The sequence below is a fragment of the Pseudophryne corroboree genome, chromosome 10, assembly GCF_028390025.1.
Source record: "Pseudophryne corroboree isolate aPseCor3 chromosome 10, aPseCor3.hap2, whole genome shotgun sequence".
NCBI lineage: Eukaryota > Metazoa > Chordata > Amphibia > Anura > Myobatrachidae > Pseudophryne > Pseudophryne corroboree.
In genome coordinates, this window is record NC_086453.1 from 51,985,797 (window position 1) to 52,013,195 (window position 27,399).

A 27,399-nucleotide genomic window follows, 5' to 3' on the forward strand; every position below is an offset into this window, starting at 1 on the left:
AGGATCCCAACAGCAGAATCTTAATGGACAGGATCCTGATGGATCCAGGTAAGTATTTTAACCCTACCTCTATCGCTACCCCTAACCCACCCCTCCTTCAGCCTAACCCTAACCTTCCCCCATGCAGAATAAGCCTAGCCTCTCCCACCCCCCTAACCTAACCCTAACCCTCCCCCAAGTGCCAAACCCTACTACTGACCGTCCGGATCTTTCTGGATTCTATTCGTCGGGATCCCGACTGCCGGGATATTGGTCGGATCCCATGTGGGACACAGAAGTGACATTGCAACACAAACTGGTGGAATAATCTATTAACCAGTACTGGAATATTTTGCAAAAAGATCCACTGGGGTCTTTGCTTCCAGATAAGCCCAAATATATATACAGAAGAGCCCCTAATATTGGCACGAATCTGGTAAGAAGTGCATTACCACCAACCAAACCCATAACTAGGATTACATCAAAAGGATTCTATCGGTGTGGGTCATGTAATGTAAAGACACCACCTCAAAAAGCACCAATAAAGTTAATGAAATCATAATTAACAATAAGAGAAATGGGAAATGAAACAATTTATTACATGCAACACGAAAAGCGTTGTTTATGCAGTGGAGAGTACATGCGGTCTATTCTACATAGGAAGGACATCCAGGCCGCTCAAAGTCAGAATTGGAGAGCATATTAGCAATATACGCGAAGGTGTGGAAAATCATGCCCTGTCCAACCATTTTAAAAATTAATACATAATTGTGGTACAAGTGCCATTAAACAATTTGTTGGCATCCAATGGGTCAAAGGACATTGGAGGCAAAGAGATGTAGCCAGTCAGTTAGCGAGAGCAGAAATGAAAAGAATTTATGAATTAGGCACCTTGCAACCAGGAGGTCTTAATTCTGACTTTGAAATAAAATGGTTTTTATAGTTTCTGTAGTGGCGGTAGAATATTCCGACTACTTCACTTGTGGTGATGGTGCTGGTCATACTTGTTTTTATTGAAATGGAATGAATTATTAACATTTGTTTTTATTATTGTAACTACATTTCCTATGCAGACCTCATTGTAAGATGCCCCGGATGGTATGAAGCTGGTACTAGAATAAACATACAAGCGGATAATCATGATAGGAGCATAGAACTTATGATCATGAGAATGAACTTTGGAATTCGTTTGGATATACGAAGACGTAAACACTCTCTTTGGAGTTTCTATAGTACCAGGACGCTATTATGACGGGGAACCGGAAACGGTTCCAGCGCAAATGATCATGGGACTAGTAGTCTTTCGTGTTGTCTAGGGATCAAAGCGCAGGGACCAATCAGAGACGGAAGTGGGGGATTTAAGTTGTTTCTGTAGTGTCCGGATTGGCCTTCTCATCTAAGGCCTATCTTAAGAAAGACCCGAGTGAGGGTCAGAACGAGTGGATGCCAACAAGCCTATCCATGTATGCCGCTGGGTGGAGAATATAAAGACGGAGCAGTGTGATCGTCAGGAGAGATCCCGGAACTGCAGTCCGGGGGAGCCCTTTCTAACCCAGCTTATTAAGAACTGTCCGTTGCCAGTTCTTCTCCGACACTGGTAATTTGCCACCCGTTCGATTAAATAAGGATTTGCTGCTTGATGATTAATGCCTGATCGTTTTATTTGGATTTTTATGTGCATTTTTAATGTTTTTGTACTTGTGTAGTGTCATTAAATGTTTTAACGAGCTACACACTATGTATCTCCTTTTCGGTTTTCCCCGAGTTACATTCCTGCACGTGTAGGGGAATGGGAGATCAGCATTGAAGAAAAGGATGATTTTGAATGGCCTACTACAAAGATTACACAGCGCTAATGAAACTGATTTTTTTCCTTTTTATTGTGGATTAATAGCAGATCTGTTGGTGACTGTCACAAAGCTGGGTTTGGACGATCATGGAGTAGGTTTAGGAGTGCTGGAATGCAGGAACCGGGTGAATATAACTCTTTCTCATAGGCCGAGGCTAGAATATGTCTGGTGGAAATTAGGATACTGGTTTTGCTACAATGGCTGAGCTTCGGGTTCTAGACGGGAACTGACTAGGACTGTCTGGAAACGGTTAGGATACAGAACCGGGCTGGAACAGGATATGCTTCCTGGACCGGGCTGGGACCGGCTAAGCTTCTTGGACCGGGTAGGATATAGGATCGGCTGGAACCATTTAGGAGGCTTTTGGGGATACAGGACCAGGATGGAACTGGCAATGCTTCTTAGGCCACTGAAACCTCAGTGTGATGGCTGATGGCTGGGAAAGACCTGGTGTACACTATTACCTGAAGTAGGATTGGAACCATACATCATCAAATCGGGTTAGAGATTCACAGGACCTTAGAAGAGTATGCTGAACACTGAAGTCTGGGAACAGAAATACCGGTTCAGGATTCTGGAACACTGACCGAAAGTAGTCAGGAGCCTAGGGACATGGCTGAATAACTTATATTGCTCTGGCGTCTTGATACTTTCCAGGTAGCCCCTATATACCCTCTGCTAGACTGTGATTGGTGGAATTCACATAAAATGCTGATGGGGAGGCAGCAGAGACAGAGGGGGAATCCAGAGAGAGGACCAGACCACCGCAGAGAAGACCAGTGTGCAAGTAAGTCGAGCATGGCTCCACAGCTGTTGGGACCTGACAGTGGAGCTACATCTATTGTTATAGATTGTGCCGCTTAAATCACCTCCCAATTAACATAAGCTTCCCAACAACACATATATTCCACTGTGGGAACATCACAATAAATTTGTGTTCGGGTTCAGGAAAATATATATAAACATTAATAGAGGTGATAGTAAGTGTACTTGGGACCTAATTCAGACCTGATCGTAGCAGCAAATTTGTTAGCAGGTGGGCAAAACCATGTGCACTGCAGTGGGGGGGAAGGGGGAGGGGGGACGGCGGGGCAGATATAACATGTGCAGAGAAAGTTAGATCTATGCACCGTATCCACAGTGGTGGTATCCCGACGGAGCTTGGTGACCAGTTTCAGAAGGATACATTTTCCTCCATTGACACACATTAATGTCACTAATCGCCGCCTCCATATATTTCCAGCCTCGATCCCTCTTATACTGGCCCTGATTCATCGGTGCATGTGTAGTTGCAATTTCGTTCACAGCGGATTTGCAAAAATATGCTACAGACTCATCCGCTGTCTTGTGCAAAGAGACACCCACCTCCGGCATCTCACATGCAAAGGCCAGAACATCAGCTGCACCATTGACCATCTGAACAACACTAAGCTGTTGCAGAATATGAGTCTAAGCTAAGACGTCTCAACTGCGAACAAATCTGTAGAGGTACACTAGGACACACCCGTAGAACGTTCCTGACATGCCTGAGTTTTGCTACTCCGCCCACCCCCACCCCCCGTTACTTCTGCCGTTTACTGGTTACCTGTCACTCACTTTGAGAATAAATAATCTCTGCATGCACCATTGCTAAGCGATCGTCACCTGTGAGCAGACAGCAAAACAGTGCTCCACTTCATTTGCAATAAAAGCATTGAATCAGTCGCACTGTTTCCTGACATCTTCACTCTTCCAATTACTTCTGCCTCCTAGATCACCTCCTCCTACGCCCAATTCCTGAGTTTCTCCTGTGTTGTGTCTATCCTTTGAAATGCCCTCCCATGATCCATCATACATTCCGCCTAGTCTCCTTACCTTTAAATCTCATATAATTGGCCAGGCCTAATAACCCATACTACTAACTCTCTACAATACCCATCGTAGCCACCCACTTGTGTCAACCTACAGCCCTCTAGACTGTAAACTCTTGCAAACAGGGTCAGCTCTCGTTCTGTATCGCTACATACTTATGCGAACTGCGGATTTAATTATGTATATCTGCAAGTTGTGCCCGTGTATGTAATAACTCTGTCTGTACACCCTTGTACTGTGTACAGCACTGCAGAACCCTTGTGGCGCCTAATACATAAAAGATTGTAATAATAATAGTTAATATCTGCAGATATACAAAAGTACATAAAAGCTAAAGAACATTTGATATAAAGGCTGCTGTATGACCCTTGGCTAGCTTTATGATTTACGTGGCCCCAAAACTTCTCCATTAACCTCTAATAGCATTACATTAGATGGTCAAACTTCACTAACGATTTCATGATAATTTGGGTGACGATGTCCTAATGTGGACGGAAATGTGAACAAAATAGAGTCTCTCCTGTGCACCTACTTATTTTACCATGTATTATCCTATATAATAAAAGGATAACGCTGCTCCTCACCTCTCGGGGATGGGGGGAGGGGGGAATTCAAGTGTTTTGTGTGCCGGTTTCACTGACATTACAGTTATGTTGTTCCGTCAATATAACGGGCTGGTAACTAGTATTTAATCATCAAAGAGGCTCAGTTAAATCAGGTTCTATATCAAAATACTTTAAGGAGTAATATCACCTGGGGATGTCGTGTATATGTTGCTTTAGTCAACCTCAACTCAAAGCCAAACAATGCATTTGTTTTATTGTTTGGTATTGTGCATCTCTGCACTTAAATACTACTTATAGCGGTCCATCACGTTGGGGAAGTGTGGCCTCGTCTAAGACACTTATTTTCACAAAGCTTGATACTTTCTTTGAAGCAGTAGAGCAGATCTCCTCTTCACATCCCCCTCCCTCTAATCAGTCACCCAAGCAGACAACGAGAACCAGAGCAACCAGCCTCAGCCTGGCAGAGGTAACACGGTCCAGAATCCAGTTACTTGTCCTGGTGGAGACCACAGATTATAGAAGCTGCAACTCAACATGCCACCCTTAATGTGGGCTGCATCTGCTATGATAGTCCTGATAGTCCTCCCAGGTGAGTCTTTACTTGAACATAAATGAATGTACATCAGTTACGATAGGTAGTTACTAGTAGACAAATTTTGGGAAGAATGGTGGAGCAAGACTGTTGGGACCTAGACCTGCCTAAAGAACCCACATCGATTCTTTTATCTTCTCTTGTTAATAAGTATCTCTTCTCTGCCTGTAGATTTCATTGTCCATCTGGCATTTATGTTTTTGTGTAGTTTTTGGGTTTATCTTTGCTTTTTTTTTTTATAATGTGTCCTTCATATCTCTTTTCATCCACGGGAGAGACAGTAAGGAATCCAGTGTCATCTCGCTGCTATTTGTACTGTTGCTAATCCAGATGACGGTAGTATGTGGTATTGTGAGTTCCTGACTATCCTCTGACATTGGTCTGGTACTGAACTTAAGATAGAGAAAGTCACTGCTGTCTCTTGTCATAGAAAGAAGAGGATGCACCTGTGATTAGTGTTTATGCATCTAAGTCTCCAGGGAGACTGAATGCTGAGTAGGAAAATAAGTGAGTGGACCTTGAAAACATGCATGGTCGCTTGCTTCACAACACTTAAGCACAACATGGCTGATTTTAAGAATTTTACAAATCTATTACATATGCAAAACAGTCTATTCATGACGGTACAGCAGCTTTAGCTAATATCCTTGCGATGAACCCAAGCTTAAAAGATTTGTCTCCTAGAAGGTTTTTGATTTACCTCTCTATGGCCACATTTTTCAATATTGAGCAACTAGGCAGTACAATACCGTTTAGGCACCTATTTATCAAGCACATGAGCCCTTTAAATCATGCGGAAGCAGCAATTTCCCGGCAATTCCCCCGGGGAACTGATTTGCTGGTTATGTCTTGAAGAACCGTAGCGGTCCTGGGGATCTGGCATTAGGGAGGGGGGGGGGGGGGGTTAGACAATTTTCTGAAGCTGGTTATTTATTACAGATCACTTGTGAGCTTACATTAACATTCAGCAAGCCATTTATTATATGCGGCTGGCCTTGTGGTCCAAGTATGTCCCATTAAATATCAAAAATAGATTGTTGTATACGGCAAGCGTCTAGTCTCAAATTTATTCTCCTATTTGTCGATGTCACTCTTACAGTACTAAGCTTGAGTGGCAAAAGTCTGCCTTCTGCTTACAGGCTAGCCCAATGTCCCTTCATTAAAATCAGCCAATGAATTCAATGTAAACTGGATCTTATAATAATACATGATCTACAAGAGTAACTGGGCACTGGTCTCTTCTGCACTGTCCTGTGGGATGGGGGGTTGCTAGGGAAGGTAATGCATGTCCCGGGGGGGGGTTAGCACACTTCATGTCATGAACCTGCATGCCTATGCATGGGAGGGGTGAGCAGGGCAGTCAAGAGCCGGGTTGGGCCCAGGTACTTTTCAAGGGGCGTGGCCCCCCCTCTCTTGGCACCACTGGGGGTGAGGTCACACTGAACTGCATAAGAGCACACCCGGCCCACAGGGGTACAGAGAAAACACCCAGTGGGCTCCATTGCCTGGGGCCCACCTCCTCTCTATGGATCAGGTTCCAAACTATGCACTTGAGTTATGCATTACTCACACATATGTTACATTATACTGCCCAGGATTATGGTGTATTTTATACAGTGCATTCCTGTTATTAACCTGGTACGTTACCATGCATGCTCTAGCAGTATTTACTATATATATTTATCAAGGGGCCCAGACTATGCACTCTTTAATGGTTAGGCAAACCAATATGGTGTTTGGCCACACTCCCTCTGGAGACTTGCCATATCTCTAAACATGGGCCCCTACAACTGTATTCCCTCGGTGGGCCCTTCATGCCCCAGTCAGACACTGCACCCACCTCTAAAACGTAATGCGCGAATCCCGTAATTTCATGACCCCTGCCCCATTCCCACTTAGTTGGCGGGAGTGGACTGTCTCTCCAATTTCGTGGGAAAGCAGTAAGTGTTTGTTATAAGTGTGTAATAGTCTTTATGTTAGAGTTCTACAGGAGTTTAACAGGAGCGTGAAGAAGGTAAATGCTCTACTGCAAACACTGCAGTGTTATAGGAGGACAATTTCCAACAACATCACAGTCTGTTTCATTATCGGGGGGCTATGTGCACTCTTCATACAGGTCCCCCTCCTCTGACTCTGTCATTGTTCCGGAGTCTACAGCTCATGCACATCTCTTATGTGGGGAATCAAACTGGTGCCATTTTCTCAAGTTCTCTATTATGCTCATATGCTGTGTCTTACTACATCATCCCTCTGTCACTCATATTTTATGATCTGCCCATTTACCACTGCTGTGTATTGTCTAATATAGATACCCTTATCCTATTCCACTACACTCATCCCTCTCCACGTATCACCATCCTTCCCTTTATTTCTTCCCAAGCTAACCCCTTGTCCCCGGCCAATATGGCTTCATGTATTTGTAAGAGGGTGGCGGCGGTGCGTGTAGTGCCTGCTGCCGTGCAGGTTCACCACTTACCAGGCGCCGCACTCTCTCACCTTCAGGTACCGGAACCTTCAACGGACCTGGAATTCTTCAGTCGGACCCGGACACGATGATTCCTTCTCGGAGCTGACGGGCGAACGAGCTGAGGAGAAAATAGTCTACCTTAAGGGGGGGTATCAACCCTTCTTCCACCGGAAAAGGGGATACCCCGGGGGTAACGGCAACCTTCACCGGTTGGGTGAAAGGTCATCACTGGCACAAAGCCTCAGCCACCCAGAATTCACACACTCGCACTCTCGCGCGTAGTGTGATGAAGGGGTCCTCACGTCCGTGAGCAAACCCCCATTCCGGCGCTCGGGGACAGACAAAGGGACAAACGTACACAGATGCTACTCACCGTCAGTTCCGCACTGCGAACGTCTTCTTCTCTTACAGGTCCCTGTAAGGAGGCAAACAAACAAGCAAGCATACAGCCGTGCAGGGCCTAACTCTAACCTAATGTCACACCCCTATACTAACTACAACGGCAGAGCCCTCAAACTAGCTCTGTGGGTGTGGTGCAACAAAACTAAACACAGACTTAACAAGCTCACACTTTGCCCTGCACGGTAACAACATATCCAATCACAATCCACAGCGCAAGCAACTACCACGGTGCTGTCCCTTTAAGTACCTGAATCAGAACACCCGGTAGTGAGGGCCGCACAGCTCACCCACCTCCCATACTCTCTTCTCAGGGGCTCAGGCCGAGCGGGCCTGCCTGCCTAAACACCTTGGGGTGGACTGGGCCTAGTGCCCAGTGCCACCTTTATCCACCTTTGGGGAGGGCCACTTATGGACTGGGCCTAGTGCCCCCTATTTGCGCATGGGCCCGAGGCCCGATATTACCCACGGCCTAGCGCCCGCCTAACTGGTCACCCATTGGATGACCTGGGCCTAGTGCCCAGGGTCACCTCATAGCCCTAACTGCCGACAACCAAACTAGGGCCTAATGCCCTCTATTTGTCCCCCAGGCCTATCGCCTGTTGTTGCCCCTCGGGCCTACTGCCCGCCTACTACGCTGTTTAGGCGGCTTGGGCCTAACGCCCAAACCACCGAATCAGATGGTGACCCCCAAACTCCTATCTGCGCAACAGGCCTAGTGCCTGAACTGTGCCCCGGCCCTATTGCCCGTCCCTGATGGTCTAGGGAGGAAAAGGGGAGGGGGTGAGAGTAGCCTCACTGAGGCCTCACCTGATCCGGGGGTCTCCGGCGCCCTCTTTTGCCGCTGACCCGTTCTGGCCAGCGGCGCCGCCTCCGCTCCTCAGCGTCCAGCCGCCGCTGGACATCTTCCTCCTGCAGGCCGACGTCTTCTGGCCTCTTCAGCGGCCACCGGAGCTCCTCTTCAAACGGCCGTCTTCTTATCCTCGCGGCGTCTTCTCCTGCGCTCTTCCGCGCGCGCGGCCTCTTCGGTTCCCGCCCGGCGTCTGACGTCAGACGCCGGGGGCAGTGCCTGTGACGCGGTGAGCGCCGATTGGCTCGCCGCGCCCGTCTCTGATTGGCCGCCGCTCCGGGAGCCGCGATTGGCTCCCGGAGGGCGCCAACATTTGAATGCCTCCGCAGCTAGAATGTGTCCTGTGAAACAGGACACATCTCCACATATTCTTAACTCAGCAGACTTCTTACTCGCATTCATACACAAACTGGTACTACTCTCTCTTCTACATATCTTCTCCTCAGGACTAATTCCCGGACCCACATAACCTACTGCTCATTTTACTCATTCCACCACATAAAATGTGTTATTAACTACATAATTCCAACTCTTACATCAGTTTTGTCTCTTCACATTCCTTCCTTCCCTTGTATTGTGCACCCTGGCTGCTAGCTTTGTCTGCACAGATTTCAACATCCCCACCGACAACCCTATTATCTCTAAAGTCCCAAAGCTTTCCTCTTGGACCTCATGTTTCTGCATCATCTCCAGCTTCTCTGACTTGGCCTTCCTGCTCTCTTATCTTTACGTCCTTTTCTTTACCTTCCTGCATGCAAACCTGGACTCAACCACTTTGGCTTTGAATCTGCCTCTCACCTCCACCCTTCCCTTCAGTCCTCACTGCTCAAGACTTTGCTGTCTACTATAAAAAGGCAGAATCAACATCTTTTAGGGAATTTTTTCTTCCCAGATCGATAACCAAACACCAACCTTCTCCTACACTCACCTACTGTAACAGTAGGCCGGATCCTGGCTCTCTCCTACTGGGTCTGGCGGTGCCTGTATTGTTGGGAGCCAGGACACCTTCTTGTCAATTGTCCCAAATGTGCGGGAAACGAGAAAAGCCTAAGGATGGTTAGTTTAGGTTCAGTTCAATATACTCTAAAAGAGGATGTCTCTTCAGTTTCATTACGCCTGAATAAGTCTTCAGAGCCACTTATAGCCTTCTTGGATTCCAGAAGGGAGCATCATCACAGTAAAATTGGAATTGTGTCTTTATGTCTCCTCTCAGGATAATTGGAATAAACAGCAGCAAAATTACTACTGCTACTGTTTATTTTCAGACCAGGGTTTTGACCATGCAGGTTGGTGCTCACCATACAGAGCTAATATCCCTCTTCACGCTTCCAACGGCTGTAAGCCTGATTATTTTGGGTCTTCCCTGACTACGCTTACACGCACCCACCCTTGATTGGAGTAAACCCTAAATTCTGTCTTGGGGACCTCGCTGCTATAAGAAGTGCTGGCAGTCAATGGCTTCTCCGTCTCAGATCATTCAAAATACCAAAAGAGATTTTTTGGCAGCTTGCTGTGCTCAGCATAAGATCCTTGGATGTTCATGCCCTCCGTCTTCTGCGCAGGTTTTACAATGGTTCATCCATAAGCCTTTTGTATGTTTTTCGGTTCCCAACCTTAGATGGGGAGAGGTAATGTTACAGCACAAAGGAGCTGGCACCATCTTATAGCGGTGATGGTCACCAGGCGGCAGCTATGAATATGCGGGTGTCAGTCTTCTGCTGTCTGGTGTTCCAGCATCTCCTCTCCCCTGGTTGCTGAGCAGCAGTTTCCGGCTGTATCTCCCCTGGTGGCAGGCATTCCCATAGGGACGTGCATGTTGTTCTTCCCTTTCCTTAAGGCAAAGGCGCACACAAACGTGATGTAACGTTTGACGCTAAATTTGTGTTCTGATCTGGTCCATCTGACGATTCTCCTCACTTACTCCCTGGTACTGCTCTTAGTCATCTCCTGGTTTTGACTTCAGCTTTTCCTCCGACCTGATTCTGCCCATCCCCTCGTTCCACGATACCCGTTTGGTTCTGTCTTGTTTCTGCTGACTACCCTCCAGTACGCATCATGGCAACCAGTCTCATTACCTGCCTCCAGATTTCATTGGGCGTAGCTAAACCTTTACCCCCTTGCGGGGAACCCTGGTGAAGGCCACTGATACGTTAGACTCAGCACCTCTGCTCTGGGTATTAGCAAATCCTACAAATATAGGTAACATCCATACCATTAAAAAGAGTGCTTTATCACACATATACAGAACTACAGATCCCAGCACTTCTTTATAAAGTTACAAAGTCACAACAAACAATAAAATGTTAAATTACACCGTCTACCAACAAAGTCCTTTTTTTATCCGCCGTAGTTCCTTTTCTTCTACTGGCTATGGATTTCCATAAAATCTTCAATATCTCAGATTAACATAAAATAAAGTCCACATATATATTGTTGGTTCCCAACAATAGAGGGTACTCACAATTTTCACTTACCCTTAGGTTCCAGAAATTCTGCTCATATAGGTTTTTTTGTCTTGTTCCTGGATATGGCAGCATCTCATCTCAGTATTATAAAAGTTCTTGGTGGTCCTAGCACTTCATCATACACATGGGCAGATGTATTAAGCCTGGAGAAGTGATAAAACAGTGATAAGTGTAAGCAGGGCCGGCAACAGAAATTTTGGGGCCCGGCACATGTATTTCTCTGGGCCCCCCCATCAACACCTCCCAACACAGTTTCACGTACGTACGTGTATGTGTGTATGTATATATATATATATATATGTATGTATGTGTGTGTGCGTGTGTTATATATGTGGGGGCTGCTGGCTACAGGTGTGGACAATACAGGGGGTAGCTGGAGGCTGACCGCAGGGGAACATACTATGGGGTGGAAAGTTTGGAGGCAGGCTACAGGGGTGAACACTATGGGGAGGGGGATATGGAGGCTGGCTACAGGGGAGAACACTATGGGGAGGGGGGCATAGAGGCTGGCTACAATAGAGCACACTATGGGGAGCGGGGTATGGAGGCAGGCTACAGGGGAGAACACTATGGGGAGGGGGGCATAGAGGCTGGCTACAGAGAACACTATGGGGAGGGGGTATGGAGGCAGACTACAGGGGAGAAAACTATGGGGAGGGGGGCATAGAGGCTGGCTACAATGGAGCACATTATGGGGAGGGGGTATGGAGGCTGGCTACAGGGGGATAAACACACTAAGGGGTGTGGAGGCTTGTGGGCTGGCTGGGAATTGGAGTGCATACTGCAGGCTGGGGTCGGGGAGCTGGAGGCTGGCTACAGTAGCTTATATAAGCTTACCTGCGGGATGTCAGGAGTCAAGGTGAGAAAGGTTCAGAGCAGCACAGACCGTCACCCAGCCAGCCAGGAGCTGCCAAAGCCCCATGGGAAGTCAGCGCTGGAGCGGGGGCGGAGCTACGCGGGAGGACTCGTGGAGGCTGCCTGCACCACAGCTGCAATGTGCTGTACGGGGCAGGAGGGTCAGGTCAGTTAATTGTTTTATTTACATCATTGGCCAGCAGGTAGCCAGAGCGGGATATTAATAGATGCACCTGCACCCGTTTTGTGCCACTATGCCTCGGGGCCCCTCTGAACCACGGGGCCCGGTATAGCTGTCCCCTTTGACCCCCCCTGTCGCCGGGCCTGAGTGTAAGGTGATAATATACCAGCCAATCATCTCCACTATGTAAATTTACAGTTAGGAGCTGATTGGTTGGTGCGTTATCACCTTGCACTTATCACGGCTTTATCACTTCTGCAGGCTTAATACATTAATACATCTGCCCCACATTTCTTGTATGACATACTTGAAGTGTCACCCTTTATCTTATTCTCTACATTGGCAAATATTAGGGCATATGTAATAGGGTCCGAGTTTGCCGAAGGTGCGGGATGCCGGACATACTTGTATGTTTTTTTAAAGCAGCAATCATTTACAAGGCATGGTTTTGTCTCGTAAATGATTGCAGCTTTAAAAAAAAATATCTGGCCGACTTCCCGCACCTTCTTGCAAACTCGGACATTTGCCCCATTGTGTTGATCCACACCAAGCATAGACATTAAAACGGCGACAGTCTCTGAGAGAACTGTGTGTTAGGCCTGCTCAGAACAGCAGAGGGTGTAAGAGGTGCAAAACGATGCAGCACGTGCTATGTGACGATGCTGATTTATGTGATATGATGTGACACTTGTATATCTGTGTGCGTTTGAGTCTCTGCATCTGTTTACGAAGCGCTACACTGCAGCAGCCGCCGCAGCTATTTTCCATGTCACGGTTCATTGTGCTTCATATACAGACTCAGTCACACACAGACATACAAGTGTCGCATATCCAATTAACCAACAGAGTTCTCCCTGTGCGTCCTAGTCTCATCGCATTGTAGACCTGTCAGCTCACTCACTATGCAGATGACAGTACACAAAGCATTGCAGTGACCGCCATACAGTACACCTAGCATCACCGTGACCACCATACACAAAGCATTGCAGTGACCGCCATACAGTACACAAAGCATTGCAGTGACCGCCATACAGTACACCTAGCATCACCGTGACCACCATACACAAAGCATTGCAGTGACCGCCATACAGTACACAAAGCATTGCAGTGACTGCAATACATTACACCTAGCATCACCATGACCACCATACACATAGCATTGCCGTGACTGCCATACAATACAAAGCACATTTTTGTGTCTTCCACACAATAGAGAAGTTTTGACACCATCATAACATATCATATCACAGAGCTGTTTTTTTTTTTGATCATACAGATTTTTATAGAGTATCAATCAAAAGAATAAGCATTGCGACAACAGTAGGCAAAATATACCAAACATCCCAACAAATTCAATGCTGTATACAAAGTTATAACAATGGTAAAATAACAATAAGGCAATAAAACATACGTTAGACAAATGAGGTTCCGAATTAGTATTAGAGTAAAAAACATTAACGGAGAGGCACAGCATCCAAGACCAGGGTCATAGTATTGAAGGTCGAGATTAAAATGAGGGGAAAAAAAGGAAAGAAGGGAAAAGGAAGAGTGAAAAAAAAAAGATTAGGGAGAGATCGTGGAGATGCCCTCCCATTGTGCATGTTTGTATTTATACTGCATATTCAGCGAGTCGGGGACAGGGGTATGGATCTATAACTCTAACGATACTACATCAAACAGAGTATCAGGTTAGGCAGGAATGGGTACGCTGTAATGAGAGTACCAAGGTAGCTATGTAGAATGACATTTTTGAACAGTATTGTGTAGAAGACTGGTTATATATTCCATTATCGCAATAAATCAAATCCTGTTCAAAAGTTCTTTTTTACTGGGAGCAGTCAGGGATTTCCAATTGTGGGCTATTTGGTATTTTGCTGCGCAGGAGATGTGAAGAATTAATTTATTGGTTTCTTTTGGAATGTGTTCAATGGGAGCACAGAGAAGCGGGGAGAGGGGTGTACTAAGAGCAGTTATTTGCATTAATAATTTCTGAACCATGTCCCAGAAAGGGGCGATTAGTAGGCATGTCCACCATGTATGAAAGAATGTGCCAATTTGGCCGCAGTTTCTCCAGCATAAATTGGAGGTATTTGGAAACATTCGATGCAAGCGCTCCGGGGCTAAATACCATCGGTTGTATATCTTGTATGAGTTCTCTCGTACTGCTACGCTAATAGAGCACTTAGAGATGGCCGTACGAATAGCGTCCCAATCGTCCTTATCAAGGTGGATACCAATATCTAGTTCGCACGCCTGCTCGTGGGGCTCAAAGGGAGGAGACTCCAATGCCAATACAGAATTGAACAAGCATGAAATGGTACCTTTATCCGTGGGACTATGCAGAGTCTTTCAAAAGAAGAGGGGAGCCGAGGAAGATGGGAGGGGAATGAAGAGGAGATAAAGTGACGGATTTGTACATATTGGTAGTGAAATGTGTTGAGGAGTCCGTATTTTTGTTGAAGTTTAGCAAATGTCTTGGGGGTGAAGTCCCCTACAATGTGATGGACCCTCGTGATACCCACCGAGGTCCAGGGGTGGTCCAGCATGGGAGAGCTGCCAGGCGGAAAAGCTGGGTTTTCCCACAAAGGGGTAAGACGGGCATACCCAAGACGGGACGGGTGCATGGACAGCTGCAATTTTTATTCAACTTGTCCCACACACTGAGTGCTAAGTCTACAGTGGGAATCATGAGAATGAAGAATGGTGTTTCCGTGAGAGCCATGGTAAGTTGGAAACCGATGATCGTTCCACCAAATCAGTTTCCAGATCAACCCATCTTTTAACTACACAGAGCTGTTTTGAGACCACTATACAATACAGGGAGCATTTGTTTGACTGCAACACAAATGATCCCCTCATTGCTAATTAAGATATAAGGGGAGTGCCTGCAGGGCTGTTTCTAGCCAATTTGGCTCCCAGTGCGAGATTTAAAAATGCGCCCCCCATGACATAAAAAAATGTGCCCCCCCCCCCCCCCACACACACACACACCTAGATAAAAAAAAAAATACTTGCGCACGCACCCGGCAAGGGGCGTGGCCTCATCTAAATGGGTGTGGCCTCATTTAAATGGTCATGGCCTCGTCTGAAAAGACTACATCACAATCCAGTTTTTGACCCTGCTCCAACAGATCACGACCACCACAGGAAAAAAAAATGCTACCATATTAAGCCCCACACAGTAATGCCCCCTGCACCATATTATGCCACACACCGCAATGCCCTTGATACATTAAATTCCCCACACTACGGCAGGCAAGAGTACCCATTTCACACATTACGGCAGGTGTCCCCATTTTACACATTGAGAGAGAGAGAGAGAGAGAATACTTACAAAGGCGATTACCGCTCTTCGGCCCGTCTCACCAGTCGCTCCTCGCGCCGGCCTTTCCCTCTTCCTAACTTGGATCCCCCTCTGTACTCCGCTCGGGGGGGGGAGTTTCGCAGAGTGACGGAGTTGCGTCGTGAGTCGTGACGTAACGACGCAACCGCGTCATTCCGTGAAACTCCGCCCCCCGAGCGGGTTACTCGGGGAGAAATAGGAGGGGGAAGCAGGGAGCCACAGTTAGTGCCGCGACGGGCGCCCAGTGCGGTTGCACTGCTCGCCTGCCCCAAGAAACGGCCCTGAGTGCCTGTTTACTAATTATCCTCTGTGAGACTATATTAAAAGTCCGGCCAGTGGGCATTTACAGTAGAGATGAGCGCCTGAAATTTTTCGGGTTTTGTGTTTTGGTTTTGGGTTCGGTTCCGCGGCCGTGTTTTGGGTTCGAACGCGTTTTGGCAAAACCTCACCGAATTTTTTTTGTCGGATTCGGGTGTGTTTTGGATTCGGGTGTTTTTTTCAAAAAACACTAAAAAACAGCTTAAATCATAGAATTTGGGGGTCATTTTGATCCCAAAGTATTATTAACCTCAAAAACCATAATTTACACTCATTTTCAGTCTATTCTGAATACCTCACACCTCACAATATTATTTTTAGTCCTAAAATTTGCACCGAGGTCGCTGTGTGAGTAAGATAAGCGACCCTAGTGGCCGACACAAACACCGGGCCCATCTAGGAGTGGCACTGCAGTGTCACGCAGGATGTCCCTTCCAAAAAACCCTCCCCAAACAGCACATGACGCAAAGAAAAAAAGAGGCGCAATGAGGTAGCTGTGTGAGTAAGATTAGCGACCCTAGTGGCCGACACAAACACCGGGCCCATCTAGGAGTGGCACTGCAGTGTCACGCAGGATGGCCCTTCCAAAAAACCCTCCCCAAACAGCACATGACGCAAAGAAAAAAAGAGGCGCAATGAGGTAGCTGTGTGAGTAAGATTAGCGACCCTAGTGGCCGACACAAACACCGGGCCCATCTAGGAGTGGCACTGCAGTGTCACGCAGGATGTCCCTTCCAAAAAACCCTCCCCAAACAGCACATGACGCAAAGAAAAAAAGAGGCGCAATGAGGTAGCTGTGTGAGTAAGATTAGCGACCCTAGTGGCCGACACAAACACCGGGCCCATCTAGGAGTGGCACTGCAGTGTCACGCAGGATGTCCCTTCCAAAAAACCCTCCCCAAACAGCACATGACGCAAAGAAAAAAAGAGGCGCAATGAGGTAGCTGACTGTGTGAGTAAGATTAGCGACCCTAGTGGCCGACACAAACACCGGGCCCATCTAGGAGTGGCACTGCAGTGTCACGCAGGATGTCCCTTCCAAAAAACCCTCCCCAATCAGCACATGATGCAAAGAAAAAGAAAAGAAAAAAGAGGTGCAAGATGGAATTGTCCTTGGGCCCTCCCACCCACCCTTATGTTGTATAAACAAAACAGGACATGCACACTTTAACCAACCCATCATTTCAGTGACAGGGTCTGCCACACGACTGTGACTGATATGACGGGTTGGTTTGGACCCCCCCCAAAAAAGAAGCAATTAATCACTCCTTGCACAAACTGGCTCTACAGAGGCAAGATGTCCACCTCATCTTCACCCTCCGATATATCACCGTGTACATCCCCCTCCTCACAGATTATCAATTCGTCCCCACTGGAATCCACCATCTCAGCTCCCTGTGTACTTTGTGGAGGCAATTGCTGCTGGTCAATGTCTCCGCGGAGGAATTGATTATAATTCATTTTAATGAACATCATCTTCTCCACATTTTCTGGATGTAACCTCGTACGCCGATTGCTGACAAGGTGAGCGGCGGCACTAAACACTCTTTCGGAGTACACACTTGTGGGAGGGCAACTTAGGTAGAATAAAGCCAGTTTGTGCAAGGGCCTCCAAATTGCCTCTTTTTCCTGCCAGTATAAGTACGGACTGTGTGACGTGCCTACTTGGATGCGGTCACTCATATAATCCTCCACCATTCTATCAATGTTGAGAGAATCATATGCAGTGACAGTAGACGACATGTCCGTAATCGTTGTCAGGTCCTTCAGTCCGGACCAGATGTCAGCATCAGCAGTCGCTCCAGACTGCCCTGCATCACCGCCAGCGGGTGGGCTCGGAATTCTGAGCCTTTTCCTCGCACCCCCAGTTGCGGGAGAATGTGAAGGAGGAGATGTTGACAGGTCGCGTTCCGCTTGACTTGACAATTTTGTCACCAGCAGGTCTTTCAACCCCAGCAGACCTGTGTCTGCCGGAAAGAGAGATCCAAGGTAGGCTTTAAATCTAGGATCGAGCACGGTGGCCAAAATGTAGTGCTCTGATTTCAACAGATTGACCACCCGTGAATCCTTGTTAAGCGAATTAAGGGCTGCATCCACAAGTCCCACATGCCTAGCGGAATCGCTCCCTTTTAGCTCCTTCTTCAATGCCTCCAGCTTCTTCTGCAAAAGCCTGATGAGGGGAATGACCTGACTCAGGCTGGCAGTGTCTGAACTGACTTCACATGTGGCAAGTTCAAAGGGCATCAGAACCTTGCACAACGTTGAAATCATTCTCCACTGCACTTGAGACAGGTGCATTCCACCTACTATATCGTGCTCAATTGTATAGGCTTGAATGGCCTTTTGCTGCTCCTCCAACCTCTGAAGCATATAGAGGGTTGAATTCCACCTCGTTACCACTTCTTGCTTCAGATGATGGCAGGGCAGGTTCAGTAGTTTTTGGTGGTGTTCCAGTCTTCTGTACGTGGTGCCTGTACGCCGAAAGTGTCCCGCAATTTTTCTGGCCACCGACAGCATCTCTTGCACGCCCCTGTCGTTTTTTAAAAAATTCTGCACCACCAAATTCAAGGTATGTGCAAAACATGGGACGTGCTGGAATTTGCCCATATTTAATGCACACACAATATTGCTGGCGTTGTCCGATGCCACAAATCCACAGGAGAGTCCAATTGGGGTAAGCCATTCCGCGATGATCTTCCTCAGTTGCCGTAAGAGGTTTTCAGCTGTGTGCGTATTCTGGAAAGCGGTGATACAAAGCGTAGCCTGCCTAGGAAAGAGTTGGCGTTTGCGAGATGCTGCTACTGGTGCCGCCGCTGCTGTTCTTGCGGCGGGAGTCCATACATCTACCCAGTGGGCTGTCACAGTCATATAGTCCTGACCCTGCCCTGCTCCACTTGTCCACATGTCCGTGGTTAAGTGGACATTGGGTACAACTGCATTTTTTAGGACACTGGTGAGTCTTTTTCTGACGTCCGTGTACATTCTCGGTATCGCCTGCCTAGAGAAGTGGAACCTAGATGGTATTTGGTAACGGGGGCACACTGCCTCAATAAATCGTCTAGTTCCCTGTGAACTAACGGCGGATACCGGACGCACGTCTAACACCAACATAGTTGTCAAGGACTCAGTTATCCGCTTTGCAGTAGGATGACTGCTGTGATATTTCATCTTCCTCGCAAAGGACTGTTGAACAGTCAATTGCTTACTGGAAGTAGTACAAGTGGGCTTACGACTTCCCCTCTGGGATGACCATCGACTCCCAGCGGCAACAACAGCAGCGCCAGCAGCAGTAGGCGTTACACGCAAGGATGCATCGGAGGAATCCCAGGCAGGAGAGGACTCGTCAGAATTGCCAGTGACATGGCCTGCAGGACTATTGGCATTCCTGGGGAAGGAGGAAATTGACACTGAGGGAGTTGGTGGGGTGGTTTGCGTGAGCTTGGTTACAAGAGGAAGGGATTTACTGGTCAGTGGACTGCTTCCGCTGTCACCCAAAGTTTTTGAACTTGTCACTGACTTATTATGAATGCGCTGCAGGTGACGTATAAGGGAGGATGTTCCGAGGTGGTTAACGTCCTTACCCCTACTTATTACAGCTTGACAAAGGGAACACACGGCTTGACACCTGTTGTCCGCATTTCTGGTGAAATACCTCCACACCGAAGAGCTGATTTTTTTGGTATTTTCACCTGGCATGTCAACGGCCATATTCCTCCCACGGACAACAGGTGTCTCCCCGGGTGCCTGACTTAAACAAACCACCTCACCATCAGAATCCTCCTGGTCAATTTCCTCCCCAGCGCCAGCAACACCCATATCCTCCTCATCCTGGTGTACTTCAACACTGACATCTTCAATCTGACTATCAGGAACTGGACTGCGGGTGCTCCTTCCAGCACTTGCAGGGGGCGTGCAAATGGTGGAAGGCGCATGCTCTTCACGTCCAGTGTTGGGAAGGTCAGGCATCGCAACCGACACAATTGGACTCTCCTTGTGGATTTGGGATTTCGAAGAATGCACAGTTCTTTGCTGTGCTGCTTTTGCCAGCTTGAGTCTTTTCATTTTTCTAGCGAGAGGCTGAGTGCTTCCATCCTCATGTGAACATAGGCCAGGGCCTCAGCCGTTCCTTGCCACTCCGTGTGGTAAATGGCATATTGGCAAGTTTACGCTTCTCCTCCGACAATTTTATTTTAGGTTTTGGAGTCCTTTTTTTACTGATATTTGGTGTTTTGGATTTGACATGCTCTGTACTATGACATTGGGCATCGGCCTTGGCAGACGACGTTGCTGGCATTTCATCGTCTCGGCCATGACTAGTGGCAGCAGCTTCAGCACGAGGTGGAAGTGGATCTTGATCTTTCCCTAATTTTGGAACCTCAACATTTTTGTTCTCCATATTTTAATAGGCACAATTAAAAGGCACCTCAGGTAAACAATGGAGATGGATGGATTGGATACTAGTATACAATTATGGACGGGCTGCCGAGTGCCGACACAGAGGTAGCCACAGCCGTGAACTACCGCACTGTACTGTGTCTGCTGCTAATATAGACTGGTTGATAAAGAGATAGTATACTCGTAACTAGTATGTATGTATAAAGAAAGAAAAAAAAACCACGGTTAGGTGGTATATACAATTATGGACGGGCTGCCGAGTGCCGACACAGAGGTAGCCACAGCCGTGAACTACCGCACTGTACTGTGTCTGCTGCTAATATATAGACTGGTTGATAAAGAGATAGTATACTCGTAACTAGTATGTATGTATAAAGAAAGAAAAAAAAACCACGGTTAGGTGGTATATACAATTATGGACGGGCTGCCGAGTGCCGACACAGAGGTAGCCACAGCCGTGAACTACCGCACTGTACTGTGTCTGCTGCTAATATATAGACTGGTTGATAAAGAGATAGTATACTCGTAACTAGTATGTATGTATAAAGAAAGAAAAAAAAACCACGGTTAGGTGGTATATACAATTATGGACGGGCTGCCGAGTGCCGACACAGAGGTAGCCACAGCCGTGAACTACCGCACTGTACTGTGTCTGCTGCTAATATATAGACTGGTTGATAAAGAGATAGTATACTCGTAACTAGTATGTATGTATAAAGAAAGAAAAAAAAACCACGGTTAGGTGGTATATACAATTATGGACGGGCTGCCGAGTGCCGACACAGAGGTAGCCACAGCCGTGAACTACCGCACTGTACTGTGTCTGCTGCTAATATATAGACTGGTTGATAAAGAGATAGTATACTCGTAACTAGTATGTATGTATAAAGAAAGAAAAAAAAACCACGGTTAGGTGGTATATACAATTATGGACGGGCTGCCGAGTGCCGACACAGAGGTAGCCACAGCCGTGAACTACCGCACTGTACTGTGTCTGCTGCTAATATATAGACTGGTTGATAAAGAGATAGTATACTCGTAACTAGTATGTATGTATAAAGAAAGAAAAAAAAACCACGGTTAGGTGGTATATACAATTATGGACGGGCTGCCGAGTGCCGACACAGAGGTAGCCACAGCCGTGAACTACCGCACTGTACTGTGTCTGCTGCTAATATATAGACTGGTTGATAAAGAGATAGTATACTCGTAACTAGTATGTATGTATAAAGAAAGAAAAAAAAACCACGGTTAGGTGGTATATACAATTATGGACGGGCTGCCGAGTGCCGACACAGAGGTAGCCACAGCCGTGAACTACCGCACTGTACTGTGTCTGCTGCTAATATATAGACTGGTTGATAAAGAGATAGTATACTCGTAACTAGTATGTATGTATAAAGAAAGAAAAAAAAACCACGGTTAGGTGGTATATACAATTATGGACGGGCTGCCGAGTGCCGACACAGAGGTAGCCACAGCCGTGAACTACCGCACTGTACTGTGTCTGCTGCTAATATATAGACTGGTTGATAAAGAGATAGTATACTCGTAACTAGTATGTATGTATAAAGAAAGAAAAAAAAACCACGGTTAGGTGGTATATACAATTATGGACGGGCTGCCGAGTGCCGACACAGAGGTAGCCACAGCCGTGAACTACCGCACTGTACTGTGTCTGCTGCTAATATATAGACTGGTTGATAAAGAGATAGTATACTCGTAACTAGTATGTATGTATAAAGAAAGAAAAAAAAACCACGGTTAGGTGGTATATACAATTATGGACGGGCTGCCGAGTGCCGACACAGAGGTAGCCACAGCCGTGAACTACCGCACTGTACTGTGTCTGCTGCTAATATATAGACTGGTTGATAAAGAGATAGTATACTCGTAACTAGTATGTATGTATAAAGAAAGAAAAAAAAAACACGGTTAGGTGGTATATACAATTATGGACGGGCTACCGAGTGCCGACACAGAGGTAGCCACAGCCGTGAACTACCGCACTGTACTGTGTCTGCTGCTAATATATAGACTGGTTGATAAAGAGATAGTATACTCGTAACTAGTATGTATGTATAAAGAAAGAAAAAAAAACCACGGTTAGGTGGTATATACAATTATGGACGGGCTGCCGAGTGCCGACACAGAGGTAGCCACAGCCGTGAACTACTGCACTGTACTGTGTCTGCTGCTAATATAGACTGGTTGATAAAGAGATAGTATACTACTAATATTATATATACTGGTGGTCAGGTCACTGGTCACTAGTCACACTGGCAGTGGCACTCCTGCAGCAAAAGTGTGCACTGTTTAATTTTAATATAATATTATGTACTCCTGGCTCCTGCTATAACCTATAACTGGCACTGCAGTAGTGCTCCCCAGTCTCCCCCACAATTATAAGCTGTGTGAGCTGAGCAGTCAGACAGATATATAATATATATAGATGATGCAGCACACTGGCCTGAGCCTGAGCAGTGCACACAGATATGGTATGTGACTGACTGAGTCACTGTGTGTATCGCTTTTTTCAGGCAGAGAACGGATATATTAAATAAACTGCACTGTGTGTCTGGTGGTCACTCACTATATAATATATTATGTACTCCTGGCTCCTGCTATAACCTATAACTGGCACTGCAGTAGTGCTCCCCAGTCTCCCCCACAATTATAAGCTGTGTGAGCTGAGCAGTCAGACAGATATATATAATATTATATATAGATAATAGATGATGCAGCACACTGGCCTGAGCCTGAGCAGTGCACACAGATATGGTATGTGACTGAGTCACTGTGTGCTGTGTATCGCTTTTTTCAGGCAGAGAACGGATTATAAATAAAACTGGTGGTCACTGGTCACTATCAGCAAAACTCTGCACTGTACTGAGTACTCCTAATGCTCCCCAAAATTAGTAAATCAAGTGTCTCTCTAATCTATTCTAAACGGAGAGGACGCCAGCCACGTCCTCTCCCTATCAATCTCAATGCACGTGTGAAAATGGCGGCGACGCGCGGCTCCTTATATAGAATCCGAGTCTCGCGATAGAATCCGAGCCTCGCGAGAATCCGACAGCGTCATGATGACGTTCGGGCGCGCTCGGGTTAACCGAGCAAGGCGGGAAGATCCGAGTCGCTCGGACCCGTGAAAAAAAACATGAAGTTCTGGCGGGTTCGGATTCAGAGAAACCGAACCCGCTCATCTCTAATTTACAGTATATACTGTATAAAGTTTATTAGAACCTGGCGATTTAGGTTTCTAATACCTTGCCAGCTATGCCTAACAACTTACCCCTGAGAGGCGCTTATCCAGCGATCGCTCCCCCTGCACCCCCGGCTATGTCACTGCCTCCCATCATGAACCATATATGTGCGTATTCTTTTTGTTTTATGTGTGCTATGTATACTGCATAAGTTGTCATTCTGACTGACCGGTGTTGAACAGTTTTGTGACATCACATAATAAGGAAACTATTGTACTGCATTCTCATATATATTGTTTCTGGCTACAACATGGCTGGCTCCGCAACGTGCAGACATTGTATTTTAAATATGTTGCTTACAAGATTGCTATTTTAACCATAGAAACCATTCTGTTTCCTATATAAATGCTCCAAATTTCCATTGGACGCAAGGTAGTGGTAACAGTAACAGGTAGGTATTGGCACTTGAGCCATAAACCATTTGTAGTTCATATTCTGCATCTGTAACGTATTAGGGGCACAAAATCACACATCTGACTACAACGTTTTCCCTCAGTGACTGTACCTTCGGATGTGGAAATGCTGTGGGTGCCCACCTCTATATCCGTATTCACTGGAATGGACGCCACTATTCAATGCAAATTTCAGAACAAGACTAATGAGAAAGCGACGATTGAATGGCTCTTGATCCAGAGAGTGCTGAGAACCAACAATAAAACATACATAGAGACAGAACAGCAAGATTTACCAGACTACGCTCAAATGAAAGAGCTGAAACTCAGCAATATACAAAAAAGTGACAGAGGACTGTATAAATGCAAAGTGACAGTGAAGGGTAAAACCTATAACTCCTGTGGAACCTACCTGAGAGTAAAAGGTGAGTAGCATTGTTTTACAAAGCCTAGGCAAACAATGGGTAAAAGTAATTAGCACTGTAGTAAATAATATTTACAAATAATGTAATTATTTGCACCAAATAATATATCAGTTAAATGCACCAAAAATAATACAGGGAGGGAATGTTTTATGTAGAGGAAATCACATAAGGTAACATCTAAGGCCCTTAGGTTTGTTTGTAAACCCAAAAAGTTAGCAATTGGGCAAAACCATGTTGCATTGCAGGTGGGGCAGATGTAACTTGTGCAGAAAGATTTACATTTGGGTGGGGTGTATTCAAACTGTAATCTAAACTGCAGAGTAGAAATTAAGCAGCTAGTATTTAACTCGCCCAAATCTAAATCTCTCTGCACGTTACATCTTCCCCTACCTGCAGTGAAACATGGCTTTGCCCAATTGCTAACAAACCTAGATAATCCCCCTAAGTTTGTAATAGGCAGGGAGCATCTTTAGGTGCATATACACGGTGCAATGTAACCTTACGATTTTGACTATATACGCGCTCCCGTGGGGTTAGTATTGCAAGAAAGAAATAGACATTAAAAAATAGACAATAGCAATTTTGACTATGGGTCTAATTCAGAGTTGATCGCAGCAGCAAATGTGTTAGCAGTTGGGCAAAACCATGTGCACTGCAGAGGGGGCAGATGTAACATGTGCAGAGAGAGTTAGATTTGGGTGGGGTGTGTTCAAACTGCAATCTAAATTGCAGTGTAAAAATAAAGCAGCCAGTATTTACTCTGCACAGAAACAAAATAACCCACACAAATCTAACTCTCTCTGCACATGTTACATCTGCCTCCCCTGCAGTGCACATGGTTTTGCCCATTAGCTAACAAATTGGCTGCTGCGATCAACCCTGAATTACCCCCTGTATTGTGTACAATCTAGTACATAGGGGGTCATTCCGAGTTGTTTGCTCAAAAATAACGAGCAGTCGCAAACTGCGCATGCGCAATGTTCGCAGTGCGCCTGCGCCAAATAAATTAGCACAAAAGTTTGGTATTTTACTCACGGCGTAAGAAAGTTTTTTCATCGTTCTGCTGATCGTAGTGTGATTGACAGGAAGTGGGTGTTTCTGAGCGGAAACTGGCCGTTTTCTGGGAGTGTGCGGAAAAACGCAGGCGTTTCAGGGAAAAACGCGGGAGTGTCTGGAGAAACGGGGGAGTGACTGGGCGAACGCAGGGCGTGTTTGACGTCAAACCAGGAACGAAACTGACTGAACTGATCGCTGTTTGTGAGTAGGTCTGGAGCTACTCAGAAACTGCTAAGAAATTTCTATTCGCAATTCTGCTAATCTTTCGTTCACAATTCTGATATGCTAAGATTCACTCCCAGAGGGCGGCGGCTTAGCGTGTGTAATGCTGCTAAAAGCAGCTAGCGAGCGAACAACTCGGAATCACCCCCATAGTATAGTCAAAATTGCACACAGTCAAAATCGAAAGCAAAGATAGTCACTATCAGTGGTTCTGGGCTCCAGGGTGTTAAAGGGAAATTGCAAAGTCTAACACTTAGGGCCTAATTCAGATCTATTCGCAGCAGCAAATTTGTTAGCTAATGGGCAAAACCATGTGAACTGCAGGGGGGGAGGGGGCAGATATAACATGTGCAGAGAGAGTTAGATTTGGGTGGGTTATTTTGTTTCTGTGCAGGGTAAATACTGGCTGCTTTATTTTTACACTGTAATTTAGATTTCAGTTTGAACACATCCCACCCAAATCTAACTCTCTCTGCACATGTTATATCTGCCCCCCCCCCCCTGTAGTGCACATGTGGTGTCATTTCGACCTGATCGCACGCTGAAATTTTTCGCAGCGCAGCGATCAGGTCATTACTGCGCATGTGTATACACCGCAATGCACAGGCGCGTCGTACGGTTACAAAGTGGATCGTTGCTGTGCGATGGACTTAACAAAGAATCCATTCGCACAGCCGATTGCAAGGTGATTGACAGGAAGAGGGCATTTGTGGGCGCCAACTGACCGTTTTCTGGGAGTGGTTGGAAAAAAGCAGACGTGTCCAAGCGTTTGCAGGGCGGGTTTCTGACTTCAATTCCGGGACCGGACAGGCTGAAGTGATCGCAGCGGCTGAGTAAGTCCAGAGCTACTTAGAAACGGCACAAACTGTTTTTGTACTGCTCGGCTGCACATGCGATCGCACACTTGCACAGTAAATATACACGCCCCAGTGGGCGACGACTATGCATTTGCATGGCTGCAAAAAGTAGCTAGTGAGCGATCAACTTGGAATGACCCCCAAGGTTTTGCCCATTACCTAACATATTGGCTGCTGCGATCAGAACTGAATTAGGCCCTTAGTCAATATCTCACCGTATGTATGCACTTTAAGCATACCTCCCAACTGTCCCGATTTTCGCGGGACAGTCCCGTTTTTTGGGGACTGTCCCGCTGTCCCACCCGCGGGCTACAGTGTCCCGCGTTGGGGGAGTCAGTTGGGAGGCTCTGTCAATCGCTGCTCTGCTTAGCAGAGCAGCGGTGAATAGACGCTGTGCGCATGCGCACAGCGTCTATTCAGTGGAGTCAGAGGGAGCATGCCAGCGGCTCACAGAGCGCTGGGCATGCCCCCTCAGTGACGAAATGGGGGCGTGGCTCGCGATCGCGGGTCCTCCCGTGAAGCCACGCCCCATTTTCATAGGCCACGTCCCTTTTTCGGTGTCCCGATCCACAAAGCAACAAAGTTGGGAGGTATGCTTTAAGACTCCCAAACAGACAAGAATTTGGAGGATTTAGGCTGATCTGTTACTATAGACGTTACATTTTAGCAACTACGAACTGCGCAGCATACTGCAAACAGAAGGAACACATTGACGCTCTGGTCTGTGCATTCTTACCAACTATACATATATTTATCCCAGGTTCATTTTCATTTCAAACTCATATACTTTGGTTCTGATCACAAATATATGTCTACTTTATATCTAAATGTATAGGAGTTGGATAGTGTACAGAGGCAGCAAGGTGAAGGTCTGCACCAGTAGCACAGGCTCACGTCGACCATGCATCATATACTCTGGCTCCTGTTATATTACACATTTAATTACTAGCAAACAAAAATAGTGAAAAAAAATGCCGGTATACACAGTAGGTATAACTCTCTGCACACACAATGAAGAAAGAACCATCAGCTTCAGAGATTAATCTGCAATCAGCCAATCAGAAGCAGTT

At 46.4% G+C, this 27,399-nt stretch overlaps 1 protein-coding gene across 7 annotated transcripts in view; it reads left to right on the forward strand.

The window, feature by feature from the left end:
- Positions 1–27,399, forward strand: part of CD79A (CD79a molecule) — a 140,269-nt gene that overhangs the window by 100,664 nt on the left and 12,206 nt on the right. For 5 of the 7 annotated variants that reach the window (XM_063942388.1, XM_063942386.1, XM_063942385.1 and 2 more), the window contains one exon: positions 23,874–24,194. In XM_063942388.1, the coding sequence (XP_063798458.1) occupies positions 23,897–24,194 (298 nt within the window). In that variant the 5' untranslated portion in view covers positions 23,874–23,896. Of the gene's footprint in view, positions 1–4,670; positions 4,836–23,873; positions 24,195–27,399 lie in introns of those variants that run through there. The other 2 variants (XM_063942383.1, XM_063942384.1) reach the window with 1 other exon arrangement.